Raw genomic sequence first — 18,234 nt, forward strand, 5'->3', positions numbered from 1 at the left:
CTTCGGTCAGTGCAGGTTAGAGTGTTGCAACTGTAAATGGAAGGCTTTGTTTGATAGTCTTGTGCTGATTCTGTCTGAATAAATTATGCCACTGGATAAAAAGCGGTTTAGTTTTGAGACCTAACCCACGAGAGGGGAAGGCACAGTGGTCTGCTTCAGGAATTCCAAGCAATAAAACACAAAAAACAACCCAGGAAGGGTTCGAACAGCTATTTTCATGCAGAGACATGCATTTGTAATCTGTTCATCGTTACGGGGTCAAATAACAGGGTAACATTACTGAAACAATGATCGGGCTAGTTAATATATAATAGAGCATACAGATTTCAAGGAGGAAACGTATGAAGACGCCGACTTCCTCGTTATCAATATGTGCAGCATATCTTTCGTGTTAACGAAAGTAATATCCCGCTTTACCTCTTCTTACGTCTCAAATGAAATGAATGCCATGAGGAATCGAATATTTGTCGACTGCGTCTCTTCTTGCTTCCATCCTTACCAACATATTTCTTCATTCTCGTGGTAATCATGGCATTCTATGTGTATGCTGCAAAAGATTTCACGTCGACAAATTCGACATCGAGGTGCAAAGCGTTTGCTATCTTACATTATATTCAATTCAAATAAGCTTCCAATGCATTTTTACTTCGTTTGTATTTTAGATGATTATGGACGTTACGGAAAATTATCTCAGATGCTTTATATTGAATGAGAAACATTGAATGACCCGTTTTGCTTTCCCTACGTTGAAATGATATAATGTCGGCGTCAACGGCCTTCTCCCACGCCGGAAGCTGAAACATGTATCATTCTGGATTAATGATCATTGAATATCTCAAATGCATACATAGCCCACAAGGCGACGTCAGGAGCCATCAGGGGAGAACGCCGCATAAAAACCAAACGTGCGCGCGCGTCTCCACTCTGAACAACCGTATCGGAGAATAACGGCAAGCATTTCGCTGAAGAGCTGCCTCGTAAGAGAGCCGAGAAATGGCAGCGTCGTAGCAAGTATTTGTCAACACTCTGATAGTGCATTTATTTCCGGGTGTAGGCCGGCATTACCTCGCTAAGTTCATTTGACATTCGTTTTCCACATCGAAGACTCGTACGATATAATCCACTGTAAGATGAGACACTTAAAAAGTACATTTAATTACTGGACTCCAAGAACGGCGTTCTTCACATAATTAACACCTGTTTGTGTGTTTTAAGGTTGCGTTTTGAGGCTCAGGCAACATCGCAGTGACTATAGTCCGTCTGTTGTCGCCAGTGTGTCGTTAGCTCAGAGGTTATTCGTCGTATTGTGTCTTTTCTAACGTGGGACATTCTGAATCGGAATACTCCCCCTTCATTAGACTGTAGACGCCGTTCTCGATTTTTGGACATACCGCGACGAGCGTCATTACATTGTTGTCCGTCACCCAAAATACAGACAATTTTTGTCGAACTTCCTTGGGAGTGCTTTCCACGACCCGCCTCGCAGCTGGAATGTGTTAGGCCAAGAGTGAAGAAGGTTTCCTGTTTGAACCAATGAACATTTCTGAACTATTGAACGGAACACATCATTTTCGAGAAGACGTGACTCAACAAATTACCAGCGGGGCGCAGAAGGCGTCTGATCAATTATACAACAAAAATAAACAAAAAAATGAAAATAAAAATAAAATTCAGAAAAGGAAGATTTTGTTTTGTTTGTAAGGATAGCCCTAACCTTGAATTCCCATATTTCCCCTGGTATACAGGCAGCTCTCTGGGGTAGGTTTAATCAGGAGCCAACGGCTGAAGTGTACCAGATATTTATTTTGTTATAGGTTGAAAAGTGGCGGTGGCACTTAGTATCTTTTTTTAGTGCCATTTTCCTTAGGGGCTTTAAAATAAAAGAGAAAAAAGGGGTAATCGTAAAAAAAAGTAAAAGAAAGTAAAAGAAAAAAACTGAAAAAAAGAGGTTCCCTTGTGCGTTGCGGTGCTCGTACTGTATGACATAGCAGTTCCAATCTCGGTGGAAGCCGCTGAGTACAACCGTTTATTTTCCATTTTAATTAATGGAGTTGCAAACTGCTAGTAAAAATTCCTTATACGGAATCTGAATAATGCCTTTAAACATCAATCTTGGTTCGACTTCGACTTAGTAAATTAAGTTAATATCATGGACGTCTGCTTTGCAAATGCCAAGGTGCTTCACTGTAAAATAGATCCTGGAAAGATTCAAACCGACTGTCAACGATATAAATTTGAGCTTTGTTCGTCATATAGGTCTAACATGTCAGGATGTTGTTTATGAACTGCACATGTTGATTAATATAGTTCCCTTCTTCTAAATTTTTGCAATAGCATTTAACTGTAGACGTTTTATAACACCGGCGTTAGCAATTCCTTTCCGTTCTCTGAAACCTTCAAAACGACGAATTTTTCTGGTTTAAATCTGATGACCTTAACTATCACTTCCGATCAACATTAAATACTTCACGAACCCATACATGGAACTCCAAATGTGCAGTGTTCCTGCACTGCTACAGAGCATGCATTGCAGGGTATTCACACAGTTTATCGCACAGACTTACCATAAGGAATGCAACAAGAACTGTAATACACTTTACACCACAGACGCTCATTCTGGCTTGGCGAAAACATCCGAACATTGACCAAACGTTGCACAAATAATTGAGTTTGAAAGCAAAAGAAACGAGGTATGAAGCATTTATAAATTCATCGAATGTAGCGAGGTGGTTCAATTTCGTCCCAGTCTATAAAATTAATTTCTGGCCATACTCAGCTCTTGCCGATTAACGTAATATAATACCCGCCTACTAAACAGGGCGTCCGTTCCTATTGATCGTGAATGGAAATTGTAGAAATTTTCTGTGGAGCAACATTTAATAATAAAGCGTTTTAAATCATCAAAAGCGATGAGCGGTAGCTGGCGCTTTCGATAAAGAACGGGGGAGTGCAGCGCCGTCGCTGTTGCCTAGGCCGCTGCCAGTAGCCAGCAAATGGATCCCGGAGCTTTGCGGCGTCCAGACGAGGACAGTCTGCAGGAAATCTGCCACAAAATCGCTACTGGATAAAATTTTGATATCGGTGTGTCAGAAAGCGAAATAGATTGAATCTGCGCAACCATTACATTCACGTCTTCAGCATTCAGACAGAAGACGCTATAAAAATATTTTATGCCAGCTGCTTTCGATCCACTGACATTATGAACAGAAACAACGCACGCTACCGCTGTTTTTTAATCTCATTTTGTTCGCGATTGTTCGTTGCATCTGCTCGGGGCGGACGTCGTGAGATATCCGTTTAAGTTCGTTGTTGATCGATTAGCTCAGGTTTTTTTTTATTGCAGAGGGCTGCTAACCCTCTGACCGAACACGCTGAGCTACCGTGCCGGCTGCCGCTAGACCACACGCGTAATCAGCCTAGGTTTTCTCTATCATGGGACAAGTTTTCCTCCAGGAAGTGCCGCAGTCTACAGTGTTGCCAGATTGTGCAGATAACCGGACTTAGAGAATTAGCGAGTTGGCCAGTGTTTTTGTCCCATGTCGCGATCGGCGAGGACTTAGCCTCTGAAGCGGCCGGCCGCCGGTGGAGTTTTATGACAAAGAGTGTACATTGGATTAGATAGGCATGGTGTCGTCCCCTTAACGACAAACAGCAGCGGCATTTGCGTAGTGTTGTCGGTGCTAACAGACAAGCAACACTGCGTGAAAAAGCCATAGAATTCAATGTGAGACGTACGACGAACGTATCTGTTATGACAGTGACGCGAAATCTGGCGGTAATGGGATATGGCAGCAGACGGCCCACTCGAGTGGCTTTGCTAAGAGCAGGACATCGCCTGCAGCGCCTCTCCTGGAGTCGTCATCATATTGGTTGGACCCTAGACGACTGGAAAACCGTGGTCTGGTCAGATATAAGTCCCTATTTCAGTTGGTAAGAGCTGATGGTAGGCTTCGAATGTGGCGCAGGACCCACGAAGCCATGGACCCATGTTGTCAACAAGACATTGTGCAAGCTGGTGGTGGTCATATAATGTTGTGGGCTATGTTTACATAGAACGGAATAGGACCTCCGGCCAACTGAACCGGTCATTGACTGGAAATGCTTATGTTCTGAGACTTGGAGACTATCTGCAGCCATTCAAGGTCTTGATGTTCCCGAATGTTCGCGATTGGTTTGAAGAACATTCTGGGCAGTTCGAGCGAATCATTTGGCCATACAGATCGCTTGACATCAATCCCATCGAACATCTACAAGGGCCACTCTTAAAGAAATGCACACTATTTTTTTAAATCCATCTTTTATTCCGCATGTTTGAAAGTTTTACAGTGTGTAGATACATCCTTTAGGAACAATGTTTTCATTTCTCCACATAATTTCCAGCCCTCTCAACTGCCTGACGCCATCTTGGAACCAGCGCCTGTATAGCCGCACGGAAAAATTCTGGACCAACCTGTTGGAGCCACACTGTTTGGCAGCGTGCACAAGGGAGTCATCATCTTCAAACCTTGTTCCATGAAGAGAGTCTTTCAGTTTCCCAAAGAGGCGATAGTCACATGGAATCAGGTCAGGACTGTGTTTCAGTGTAGTCCATCCGAGTTTTGTGATCGCTTCCATGGTTTTTTGACTGACGTATGACCGTGCATTGTCGTGCAACAGCAAAACATCCTGTTTTTGCCGATGTGGTCAAACACGACTCAGTCGAGCTTGAAGTTTCTTCAGTGTCGTCACATATGCATCAGTATTTATGGTGGTTCCACTTGGCATGCTGTCCAAAAGGAACAGTCCTCCGGAATCGAAAAACACCATAGCCATAACTATTCCAGCAGAAGGTGTGCTTTTGAATTATTTTTTTTTTTTTTTAGTGGGTGAATTTGGATGAGGCCACTCCATTGATTGTCTCTTCGTCTCTGGTGAAAAATGATGGAGCCATGTTTCATCACCTGTCACAATTCTTCCAAGAAATTCATCTCCACCATTCTCGTACTGTTTTTCTTGTTTTTCTTGTTTCTTTGTGAACCACTGTCAACATCCTGGGAACCCATCTGGGACGAACATTTTTTAACGCCAACACTTTCAGTATTCTGCAAACATTTCCTTCCCCTATCTCAACGTAGCGTGACGATTCGTTCACTGTGATGCGTCTGTCAGCAGTCGCCAATTCGTTAACTCTCTGCACATTGTCTGGAGTGTGTGCAGTACGAGGCCTGCCGCTGCGAGGACAATCCTCAATATTGCCGTCCCCGCTGTCATCACGTGACCTACTTGCCCACCTAGTAAATGTACTGCGATCGACAGCAGCATTTCCATACACCTTTTTCAACCTCTTGTGGTTGTTTCGCACTGTCTCGTTTTCACAGCACAGGACTTCTATGAGAGCACGTTGCTTCTGACGAACGTCAAATGTAGGAGCCATCTTGAAGACATGCTGTGACGACGCCACTCACGGGCACAGGTTGAACTAAGTTTGAAAACAAGCGCGAAGGATGTATCTACACACTGTAAAACTTTCACACATGAGGAATGAAAATTGTATTTTTACAAAAATAGTGTGCATTTCTTTTGGAGTGACCCTGGTATGAAACATAATCGAAAGTTCAGTTCGTGCACAAAATCCTGCACCGGCAACAATTCCGCAATTATAGACAGCTATAGAGGGAGCATGGCTCAGTATTTCTGCAGGGGACTTCCATCCACTGGCCGAGTCTATGGCACGTCGAGTTCTTGTACTACGCCGAGCAAAAGGAGATGCGACACGATATTAGTACATATCCCACGACTCTTGCCATTTCATTGTACATATTATGTTACGATAAAGCAGTAAGCAGAGTATATTATGAATGCGCTGAGGTTTAGTAACGATGTTAACTGGCTGAGGTTGGTAAAAGCATGACGCTGGGGACGGCTCTAGGAAGCTGTAGACGGTTGCATTAAAAAGCTGGAAGCGATGATGATGAGACTTACCTCTTTGGGTACAAGTACTCTGCTCTTCATGGAACTTACATCCATTGCTACCACCTCACTGTCATTCTTGTAGAGTATTTCCGTCCCTGTAACATACAACGATTCATTTGCTGAGAGCGAGAATTCGACACTCGTGCTTCTTACTCCTAAACGAAAGAGATACCAGTCACAATGAGAAATAAATCTTTTCTGCTCGCCGCTGTGAGCGTCACAACAGTTTTAAATTTCCTTCAGTCATCGTAGTACTCTCTAAGGGTTCCAGGCCGGAGATTAGAAAAATCAGAGACTCTATATTTACATCTCCGTCTACACCTTTCGATGTTTGGCAAAGGGTACTTTGCGTGTTACTGTCACTTCGGCCCTTTCCTGTTCCAGTCGTGAATATTTCAGGTGAACGACGATTGCTGGTAAGCCCGCTAATGTACCAGCTATGTAGGGAGCGGTCCGGCTAAGTTTAGGGGTGAGTCTGCTCCCTACGCGCCATGCACGCTTCGTGAAGGATCAGAATTTTATCCAGCGAGAATATGTAAGGGGAAAAACTCACAGACTTTAAATGATGGTAAGATGCTGCTCTGTCAGGACTGTGGCCGTCAAATACGGAAGAAAGACTACGTTTACGTTAACAGTGACGCTCTCATTCCCTAAAAAATATTCCTATCGTGGTACTTATTAACTTCTTTGAAGACCATGTACCACTAACATACTGACACGTCTACGTGTAATACAAGGGGCGTTCAATAAGTGATGCAAAACATTTTTTCTCGCCCAATTCCGGTTGAAAAAATGTGGAATTTGTTGTGGACCATCGTGGAATATCTCCTACAATTTGATGGAGTTCTGATAGTTGACGGATCTATACGTAGTCTCCAAAATAGTGTCTGCAATGGAGATGCGTTCCAAGCAGAGAGCTGTCATTTAGTTTCTTTTAGCGTAAAACCAGAGCATCGCAGATATTCGCAAGCGTTTGCAGAATGTCTATGGAGACATGGCAGTGAACAAAAGCACGGTGAGTCGTTGGATGAGGTATCTGTCATTATGGCAACAAGATTGTGCAAACCTGTCCTGTCTCCCGCCTTCCGATAGGCCGCACACAGTTCTGATAGTTGACGGATCTATACGTAGTCTCCAAAATAGTGTCTGCAATGGAGATGCGTTCCAAGCAGAGAGCTGTCATTTAGTTTCTTTTAGCGTAAAACCAGAGCATCGCAGATATTCGCAAGCGTTTGCAGAATGTCTATGGAGACATGGCAGTGAACAAAAGCACGGTGAGTCGTTGGATGAGGTATCTGTCATTATGGCAACAAGATTGTGCAAACCTGTCCTGTCTCCCGCCTTCCGATAGGCCGCACACAGTTCTGATAGTTGACGGATCTATACGTAGTCTCCAAAATAGTGTCTGCAATGGAGATGCGTTCCAAGCAGAGAGCTGTCATTTAGTTTCTTTTAGCGTAAAACCAGAGCATCGCAGATATTCGCAAGCGTTTGCAGAATGTCTATGGAGACATGGCAGTGAACAAAAGCACGGTGAGTCGTTGGATGAGGTATCTGTCATTATGGCAACAAGATTGTGCAAACCTGTCCTGTCTCCCACCTTCCGATAGGCCGCACAGAGTTGTGACTCCTATAATGTTGGAAAGTGCGGACACTCTCATTCGACGTGATCGACAGATCACAATCAAACACCTCGCTGTAAAACTGGACGTCTCTGTTGGCGGTGCTGACACACTCGTCTACCAGTTGGGACACTCATAGGTATGTGCCCGCAGGGATCCACCCTAGAGCCCGCATTCTGAAACTTCCGACTTCATCTGTTTCGCCCAATGAAGGGTGCACTCCGTGGGAGGCAGTAAGTGGATGATGGGGAGGTTATTGATGCAGCAAGATCGTTGGCTCCGACGTCGACCAGTACATTGGTATCTGCAAGCATACAGGCCCTCCCAGTGAGGTCGCGTAGTGTCTTGGCAGTGAACGGAGATTATATTGAAATAAGGTTCTGTAGCAAAAAGAGTGGGAAATAATATGGTGTATGGTCTCCTGAGTAAAATCAACCTGGTTTCAGGAAAAAAGCGTGTTGCGTTGTTTACTGAACGCCTCTCGTACAAATCACACGAGAACATTCTATACGATAAACGCCCAAGCCTGCTACCAAGCGCGAGTAGCCTTCCAGACACGCGTTCACACAGCGTCTCTCTCTCTCTCTCTCTCTCTCTCTCTCTCTCTCTCTCTCTGGCAAGCTGCTGCCACACAACACTCACTAGACATTGATGTGCTCTAGCCAAGGCCTATTGTTAAGGCAAGAAACAAACAATAATGTACTCTTCCAATTGCACAAAACCACTTAAACTAGAAAACTGGTCGAAATCCTGCATATACAGGATGTTCCATGACTAACAGTCAATATTCATGGTTGCGAGTTGATGTGAACACTTGCCTATGCAAAAGCGAATGAGTGTGGCAGACGTAAGTAGATAGTTTACTGAAGGACAAGTTGTCATAGCTCATAAGAAGGCAGGCGACTTACCACTTATCCACTCGAAGTCAAACTCCTCTGGCGAGAATTCTCCGGAGGTAATATCGTCTAGGTCAAAGGGCTTTCGTTTGACCGTGGCAGCCAGCGCCGTCTGCATCAGCACCAAGCAAGCAGCCTACAGGCGAAAAAAGAACAACAAATCAGCTATACGTTACTAACACTCGTTAGGGACGTTATGAACACTCGCACACATTATGTATCTCCTGCGTTATCAGGACAACCTCTGAGTCATCAGCAACGAAACGTAAGCACACAAATAAAGTCTAATGGTGAACTGAAATATTGAGGAAGCAATGACGTAGATGAATGATATAGCATAATCATATCGCTCAAGTCCTGTGCTTACTGCTATGTACTAATACCATCTTTACTAATCCAACGTGTCACCGAGCGACGTGGCGCAGTGGTTAGCACACTATGTAAGGTAACGGGGAGGAGAGGGGTTATATGGCCATACAGTAGCTTTACTAACAGTGGAAATATCACCTATGGAAAAATAGATGGGGTGTGAAAAGTCAATACATTTATAGACTCACCTTCCCCTGATAAAGAGAAGGCAGCATTCACCAGTTTCAGATGGGTATAATTACTGTACATGACTTTCCACTTAGGTAAACAATGTTAGGTGTGCTTGCAATGAGTCCTTGGATTTGCTGGATATTTAATCATTGAAATAGAAGTCGTGTGAAAACGAGCTCTTCCAAGAAGTTCGTAATTTCAATTTAAAGCGCAGCAGCAGAAATAATATGCTGGGCTGGTGTACTTCAATCAAAACGTTTCATAGTAGAATTAAGTTATAAATATGTTTAGAACAACTGCAAAGTAAGTCAGTATTTTATTATGAAGACATCATTCAGTCTCGATCTTTGTTATTTCACGAGTATACCGTGAATATCAGGAATCCGGTAAAACTTCAAATCGCAGACATCCCTGCGGCTGGAAAAATATCCTGCAAGAACGGAACCAATGGCGACTCGAAGAGAATCGTTTGACGTGACACAAGTACAACCTTCCGCAAATTGCTGCAGGTTTTAATGCTGGGCCATCAACAAGTGTCAGCGTGCGAATCATTCAACAACTTCGCGGTCGAAGGTCCAATCGTGTACCCTTCACGACTGCACGACACAAAGCTCTACGCCTCGCCTGGGTCCGCCAACACCGACAATGGGCTAATGATCACTGAAATCATGTTTCCTGTCCGATGAGTCATGTTTTAAATTGCATCGAGGGGATGGACGTGTACGAGTATGGGGACAAACTTATGAATCCATGGACCCTGCATCTCTGGAGGGAACTGTTCAAGCTGGTGGAGGCTCTGTAATGGTGGGCGGCGTGTGCACTTGGACTGATATGGGACCCCTGATACGTCTAGGTACCACTCTGAGAGGTGACACGTACGTAAGTATTCTGTCTGATCACCTGCATCCATTCCTCCCGTGCAGTACTTCAATCCAGCGCTTAAAGTACCACACGTCCGATGCTATCTTCCGTACACTAATAAACCCTGCTACTTCAAAGTTTTGACATTAATACAAATTTTAAATTATCCAAAACTTACTTCTCCAGCACCAATCCGAAGTTTCTTTCCATCTGTTCTGATTCATCCATCGTCGTAAACAGTACACCTACCTCGCAAGGTTGTTTGGGGATCAGTTGTTGGCTACCTCTCTGTGCTTATACACTGAAGAGCCAAAGAAACTGACACAGCTGCTTAATGTCGTGTATGGCCCTCGCGACCACATAGAAGTGCCGCAACACGACGCGTCATGGACTTGCCTAATGTCTGAAGCAATGTTGGAGCGAAGTGACACCGAATCCTTCAGGGCTGTACATAAATCCGTAATAGGACGAGGAGGTGGATCTCTCTTCCGAACAGCGCGTTGCAAGACGTCCCAGATATGCTCAGTAATGTTCATGTCTGGGGAGTTTAGTGGCCAGCAGAAGTGTTTAAACTCAGAAGAGTTTAATGGAGCTACTCTGTAGAAATTCTGGACGTTTGAGGAGTCGCATTGTCCAGATAGAATTGCCCAAATACGTCTGAATACACAATGGACATGAGTGGGTGCAGGTGATCAGACAGGATACTTACGTACGGCTCACTTGACAGAGTCGTCTCTAGATGTATGCAACTAGTTCCATAGATGATGAAGAGATTGAAGGAATGTATGATGCGACAAAAGAAATTATTCAGATAGTTGATGGAGACGAAAATTTAATAGTCATAGGGGACTGGAATTCGAGAGTAGGAAAAGGAAGAATAGGTAGCAGGTGAATTTGGACTGGAGGTGAGGAATGAAAGAGGAAGCTGCCTGGTAGTATTTTGCACAGAGCACAACTTAATCATAGCTAACACTTCGTTTAAGTATCACGGAAGAAGGTTGTATACGTGGAAGAGGCGTAGAGACACTGTAAGGTTTCAGACAGATTATACACTCCTGGAAATTGAAATAAGAACACCGTGATTTCATTGTCCCAGGAAGGGGAAACTTTATTGACACATTCCTGGGGTCAGATACATCACATGATCACACTGACAGAACCACAGGCACATAGACACAGGCAGTGTATATCCACCTTTCGCAGCAATGCAGGCTGCTATTCTCCCATGGAGACGATCGTAGAGATGCTGGATGTAGTCCTGTGGAACGGCTTGCCATGCCATTTCCACCTGGCACCTCAGTTGGACCAGCGTTCGTGCTGGACGTGCAGACCGCGTGAGACGACGCTTCATCCAGTCCCAAACATGCCCAATGGGGGACAGATCTGGAGATCTTGCTGGCCAGGGTAGTTGACTTACACCTTCTAGAGCACGTTGGGTGGCACGGGATACATGCGGACGTGCATTGTCCTGTTGGAACAGCAAGTTCCCTTGCCGGTCTAGGAATGGTAGAACGATGGGTTCGATGACGGTTTGGATGCACCGTGCACTATTCAGAGTCCCCTCGACGATCACCAGAGGTGTACGCCCAGTGTAGGAGATCGCTCCCCACACCATGATGCCGGGTGTTGGCCCTGTGTGCCTCGGTCGTATGCAGTCCTGATTGTGGCGCTCACCTACACGGCGCCAAACACGCATACGACCATCATTGGCACCAAGGCAGAAGCGACTCTCATCGCTGAAGACGACACGTCTCCATTCGTCCCTCCATTCACGCCTGTCGCGACACCACTGGAGGCGGGCTGCACGATGTTGGGGCGTGAGCGGAAGACAGCCTAACGGTGTGCGGGACCGTAGCCCAGCTTCATGGAGACGGTTGCGAATGGTCCTCGCCGATACCCCAGGAGCAACAGTGTCCCTAATTTGCTGGGAAGTGGCGGTGCGGTCCCCTATAGCACTGCGTAGGATCCTACGGTCTTGGCGTGCATCCGTGCGTCGCTGCGGTCCAGTCCCAGGTCGACGTGCACGTGCACCTTCCGTCGACCACTGGCGACAACATCGATGTACTGTGGAGACCTCACGCCCCACGTGTTGAGCAATTCGGCGGTACGTCCACCCGGCCTCCCGCATGCCCACTATACGCCCTCGCTCAAAGTCCGTCAACTGCACATACTGTTCACGTCCACGCTGTCGCGGCATGCTACCAGTGTTAAAGACTGCGATGGAGCTCCGTATGCCACGGCAAACTGGCTGACACTGACGGCAGCGGTGCACAAATGCTGCGCGCTAGCGCCATTCGACGGCCAACATCGCGGTTCCTGGTGTGTCCGCTGTGCCGTGCGTGTGATCATTGCTTGTACAGCCCTCTCGCAGTGTCCGGAGCAAGTATGGTGGGTCTGACACACCGGTGTCAATGTGTTCTTTTTTCCATTTCCAGGAGTGTATAATGGTAAGACAGAGATTAGGAACCAGGTTTTAAATTTCCAGAGGCAGATGAGGACTCTGGCCACAATTTACTGGTTATGGACTGTAGATTAAGACTGAAGAAACTGCAAAAAGGTAGGAATTTACGAAGATGGCATCTGGAAAAACTGAAAGAACCAGAGGTTGTTGAGAGTTTCGGAGAAAGCATTAGGGAACGATTCACAAGAACAGAAGAAAGAAATACAACAGAAGAAGAATAGGTAGCTTTGAAAGATGAAATAGTGAAGGTGGCAGAGGATTAAATAAGTAAAAACACGAGGACTAGTAGAAATCTTTGGGTAACAGAAGAGATATTAAATTTAATTGAAAGGAGAAAATATAAAAATGCAGTAAATGAAGCAGGCGAAATGGAATATAAGCGTATCAAAAACGGCATCGAAAGGAAGTCTAGAGGACGCATGTAAGGACGTAGAAGCATATATCAGTATGGGTAAGATAGATACTGCCTACAGGAAATTTAAAGAGACCTTTGTAGAAAACAGAACCACCTGTATGAATATCAAAAGCTCAGATAGAAAACCAGTCCTAAGCAAAGAAGTGAAAGCAGAAAGGTGGAAGGAGAATATATAGAGGGTCGATACAAGGGCGATGTCTTTGAGGGCAATATTATGGAAATGGTTGAGACGTAGATGAAGATGAAATAGGAGATATGATACTTCGTGAATAATGTGACAGAGCACTGAAAGACCTAAGTCGAAACTAGGACCCGGGGCGTAGACAACATTCCATTAGAACTACTGATAGCCTTGGGTGAGCCAGCCCTGACAAAACTCTTCCACCTCGTGAGCAAGATGTATGTGATATAGCCTCAGACTTCAATCCCAAAGAAAGCAGGTGTAGACAGGTATGAAAAGTACCGAACTATAAGTTTAATAATAATAGCAGGAATTATTTACAGACGAATGGAAAAACTGGTAGAAGCCGGCCTCAGGGAAGATCAGTTTGCATTCCGTAGAAATATCGAACACGCGAGGCAATATAGACCCTACGATTTATCTTAGAGGATATGTTAAGGAAAGCCAAATCTACGTTTCTAGCATTTGTAGACTTAGAGAAAGCTTTTGACAAAGTTGACTGGAATACTCTCTTTCAAACTCTGAAGGCGGCAGGGGTAGACTACAGGAGGCGGAAGGCTATTTACAAATCATACAGAAACCAAACGGCAGTTCTAAGAGCGAAGGGCACGAAAGGGAAGCAGTGACTGAGAAGGGAGTGAGACAGGGTTGTAGCCTATCCCCGATGTTATTCAATCTGTATACTGGGCAAGCAGTAAAGGAAAGAAAAGGAAAACTTGGAATACGAATTAATGTTCAGGGAAAAGAAAGAAAAACTTTGAGGCTTGCAGATGACAATTCTGTCAGAGACAGCAAAGGACTTGGAAAAAGAAAAACGCGGATAATGAAACGTAGGAGATTTAAATAAGGTGATGCTGAGAGAATTAGATTAAAAAATGAGACACTTAAAGTAGTAGATGACTTTTTCTATATGGGAAGCAAAATAATTGTTGATGGTCGAAATACAGAGGATATAAAATGTAGACTGGCTTTAGCAAGGAAAGCGTTTATGAAGAAGAGAGATTTGTTAACATCGAGAGTCAGGAAGTCCTTTGTGAAAGTATTTTTATATAGTGTAGCTACGTATGGAAGCGAAACATTGACGATAAATAGTTTAGACAAGAAAAGAACAGAAGCTTTCGAAACGCCGTGCTACAGATGAATGCTGAGGAGTAGATGAGTAGATAACGTAAGTAATCAGGAGGTATTGAATAGAAGTAGAAGAAGTGGAATTTGCGGCACAGCTTGAACAGAAGAAAGGATCGGTTGGTAGGACACGTACTGAGGCATCAAGGAATCACCGGTTTAGTATTGGAGGTAAGTGTAAAAGACGTAGAGGGAGACCAAGAGATGAATACACTATGCAGATTCAGAAGGATATAGGTTGCAGTAGTTACTCGGAGGGATAGAATAGTATGGAGAGCTGCATCAAACAAGTCCCAGGACTTACAACAACAACAACAACGACATTTAAAACTGATTTCCGTGACAACATTTCGAACTGTGCTTCACGACGAAATGGCCAACGTGGAACCTATTAAATGCTTAATAGGTTTCTAGAACGGACGTTAAGCGCAGCGCATCCCCCCCCCCCCTCCTCCTCCTCCTTTCCCCGCAAATCACCCACCTTGGTGCCGTTCGAGAGGAGCACGTTGTGTGCCGGAGCACGGTTCACGAAATGGCATATAAATACAAAAAATAAATGTAAGTACTAGAACGTAAATAAATGGTTTTTTTTTAGGTTTGTTATTATTAACCGTACGCCCCTGACAAGGGGAACTCCCCATCGCGCCCCTCTCAGATTTTGTGGTGAGATGGGCCAGTGGATTGCCCGTCAAAAACGTGAAAACAGATCATGCATGAAAACAGGAAGAAGGCGTACTGAACTGTGAAAAAAGAAGCAAAATAGAAACAGTTAACGCTCCAGGCGCAAGATGTGGAACATCGAGTGAATTTGAATAGCTAAGGCGTCGTTGTTATGCGGTCACGGTGTTGGAATTGGGAAGCAGGGAATGCTGTTTAAATCTCTCTCGTACCCCCCTTTTTTCCGCAAAATTGTGAACTGTTGACCCGATAACTGACGTGTCTGTTCGCTATATTCAAGTTTATGTATGCGTCTTGGTGTAACATCCATTTGCAACAGCGGGGTGAAACGAAAGAACCTGCTGACTTACATACTTCCTATTCGTTCTTCACAAGTACCTCATGTTACTACTCTTTCTTTCCGGTTTGGAAGTTTTGACTCTTGAATTCTTTTGTTGTAACATAGTTCACACCCGTTTACTTCTTGTTTTCAGTTCTGTGAGAGATCTATGCAGCATCTGGCCTGCTTTCAGTATTCTTCATATTTACTTGTGGCGGTAATATATTCTCACCACGTGACTCACGTTCTGTAACCAATGTACGAATATAGTATGACAATTGCCAAGACTATAGAAAGAAAACAGACACGTCAATGACGGACGGACAGTTCATAAAGTTGTGAAAGAAAATGGAGCACGAAGGAAATATGAACACGCGTCTTTTGTTTGATCGTCCAATACCATAACCACACAACCACGACGCCGCGGCTCTGGCATTTCGCTACATGTTGCACATCTTTAGCTTGGATCGTTCACTATTTCTATTTTGCTTTTTTTCCACATTTCAGTACACTTTTCCCTCCCATTTTCATGCTAGATCTGTATTCATTTTTTGATAGGCTATCCACTGTGCCATCTTACCATTAAGTCTGAGCAGGTTGCGATGGGGAGTTTCCTTCGTGAGTAGTCAGCGAGCGTACTCTTCATCCCTTCAGATAATGACACGATTTCTATACAGCAATATTGAGAAGTCCATTGGGTCATTTATTCCACAGATTGTGCTTTTGAAACTTACTCCTACCACTCGCCGCTCCTCTCAGTGACACAGCTGTTCTCAAATGAGACTACAGGTTTGTGAAGTTCTAAAAAATGATTATAGTTGCAAAAGATTACATACTGGGTTACTAGTCCGTTCTCACTGGGTGAATTGTTACATAAACTTTAGTTGCGTAAACGGCTCCGTAGAACTGAAATTGCAATGTTGTCTCCAGCTACCAATTTCATGCGGATCCCAATTACTGTTTACTTCGCTTGCCAGCGCCTAAGGTCCTCCCACGAGGAAGCCTTTCGTCATTATATAAGGAGTCTCCTTTCAAAACTGATGCTCAAGGATGGACCTGCCGCTTAAACACAACAATACTACTAACGTTTATAAGAGTTCCTTCTTAGACAGTTGGTACAACTGCAGTTTATTTTATTAGTATAGATTTCTGCCTCAGGTAACGTAAGTTGCATCATTAGCAGTTTGGGCTTATTACCAAGGCATCGTCAGAAACTGGACATGTGCGACTAGGAAGGTTCCGTAAAAACATAATTATATATACAGACAATCCATGGATTCCGGGAATCGGGGATCTCAACGACTTTTGCCTGTTATCGACATTGTTACTAGCAGTGTATTGATCCCAGGGATTCCAAGAGGCTTTAGAATGTTTTAATTTTAAGTTTGAAGTCGGATAACAAAATAAAAAAAGAAACATTTTTTCGTGTGATATAATTAAAAATTAATAATTTTCTGATTTTTTCCCCTTTACTTTTACTGTGAAACCTCTCTTCTCGCCAAAGTTCTTGATTCTACATCAAGAGGAAGTACCCATAAATTATTAATGAGTGACTTTGCAAGTATCAAAATAATGTGAAATAAATTACCATATCTTTTTGTTACAATGACATAGAAGCTTACATTAATTACAGCACAGACAAGCGACATAGATTTCAACTTGCTCTCCGTTCTTGGGAAAAAATGAGGCTTAAGAGACACACGGGCAGACAGACAGTCGGATAAGAAATGGCCATGTTTTCTTTTTGTTTTTTTTGTGATATAATTACAGATCAACGATTTTCAAATTTTTTGTTTTGGTTGTAGTGTGAAACCTTGCTTGTTCACAAATTTTATGGTTCTAGACTAACGAGAAGTACCCTACAGGTTTTGAGGAGTGAGTTTGAGACTATAGTCGTATCTTTTGGTTTCATAGATTTAGAAGCTTCACTTTTTACGTCGCCCAGGGACCGCAGGCCTTAATATGTGATATAAATTTCAATTTGATATCTCTATCCACCCCTGAGGAATGGGGTTTGAAAAGTCGCACAGACAGAGAGACAGACGAATTACGAAGTGATCCCATAAGGGTTCCGTTTGTATTAATTGAGGTACGAAACTCTAAAACGTCGGATAGTAAAACACCAGGATACTAAATTAGATGTCCAATTAACTTTTATACACAACAATGCCTACTTCAATACGTTACAGAGTAAGTCGACAAATTAATAAGCCCACAGAGGCTGTCAGAATGTAGATATACACTGCATACATGCAGTGATTGAGCGTGGCATGGTTTACTCAAATCCTTGGTGGGTTTCTGAAAGAATATGGCATCAGATGTCTACATACGGATTGCGCAGTTACCTCAAATTAGAGACAGTGATTTGAGGGTGTGAACCTGGCGCCCAATAGCATTCCAGATGTTTTCCACCCGGTGAATTTGGTGGTAGAAACGCCAGCGTGAGTTTGTCATCATCCTCCTCTAACATTCGTAGTGTTATTCAAGGTTTTTGAGACTGACAATCACCCTGTTAGAAGATGGCAGTGCCGTCGGGAGAGATATGAAGCGTAAAGAGATTTTATGTGACTCCTAATATTGTTCACGTCGTGCACAACTGCAAAAAATGGTCCAAATGGCTTTGAGCACTATGGGACATCTGAGGTCATCAGTCCCCTACAACTTAGAACTACTTGAACCTAACTAACATAAGGACGTCACACACATCCATGCCCGAGGCAGGATTCGAACCTGCTACCGTATCGGTCGCACGGTTCCACTCTGAAGTGCCTAGAACCGCTCGGCCACACCGGCCGGCTGCACAACTGCCATTCTAGGTTAGATTATGACCACAGTCCCTATGGAAGCCCACCAGAACATCTGCAATAACATACTACTGTACTCGCCAATCTGGCTTTGTAGCGCGTTGCATGTTTCGAGCAGCCGTTTGCCTCGATGACGGCGTATCCCGACACGACATGGTGTAACAAGAAACGTGACTCATATGAGCAACTGACACGTTTCCATTGATTCTCGTTCCAGTCCCGTTGATCCCGTGCCCACTGCAATCGTAACTGATGATGTCGTTGGATCAACACGGAAACACGCAACGTTTGTCTACTGCAGAGGCCCACGATCAACAATGTGCTCCGAAACCTTTGTGCCTGCACCAGCACTGTACTCAGCCGTCGGATCTGTCACAAAT

General features: G+C 44.1%; 1 protein-coding gene across 1 annotated transcript in view; it reads right to left on the reverse strand.

Annotated features, from left to right (window-relative positions):
- The window catches only part of LOC126272500 (venom dipeptidyl peptidase 4-like), a 360,092-nt gene that overhangs the window by 178,350 nt on the left and 163,508 nt on the right, over window positions 1-18,234 (reverse strand). Inside the window, exons 2-3 of the mRNA XM_049975390.1 lie at window positions 8,483-8,606; window positions 5,962-6,047 (exon numbers count right to left, since the gene is read on the reverse strand). Of these exons, the coding sequence (XP_049831347.1) occupies window positions 5,962-6,047; window positions 8,483-8,606 (210 nt within the window). The remainder of the gene's footprint in view (window positions 1-5,961; window positions 6,048-8,482; window positions 8,607-18,234) is intronic.

Source organism: Schistocerca gregaria, chromosome 5, assembly GCF_023897955.1.
Source record: "Schistocerca gregaria isolate iqSchGreg1 chromosome 5, iqSchGreg1.2, whole genome shotgun sequence".
Classification (NCBI taxonomy): Eukaryota; Metazoa; Arthropoda; class Insecta; order Orthoptera; family Acrididae; genus Schistocerca; species Schistocerca gregaria.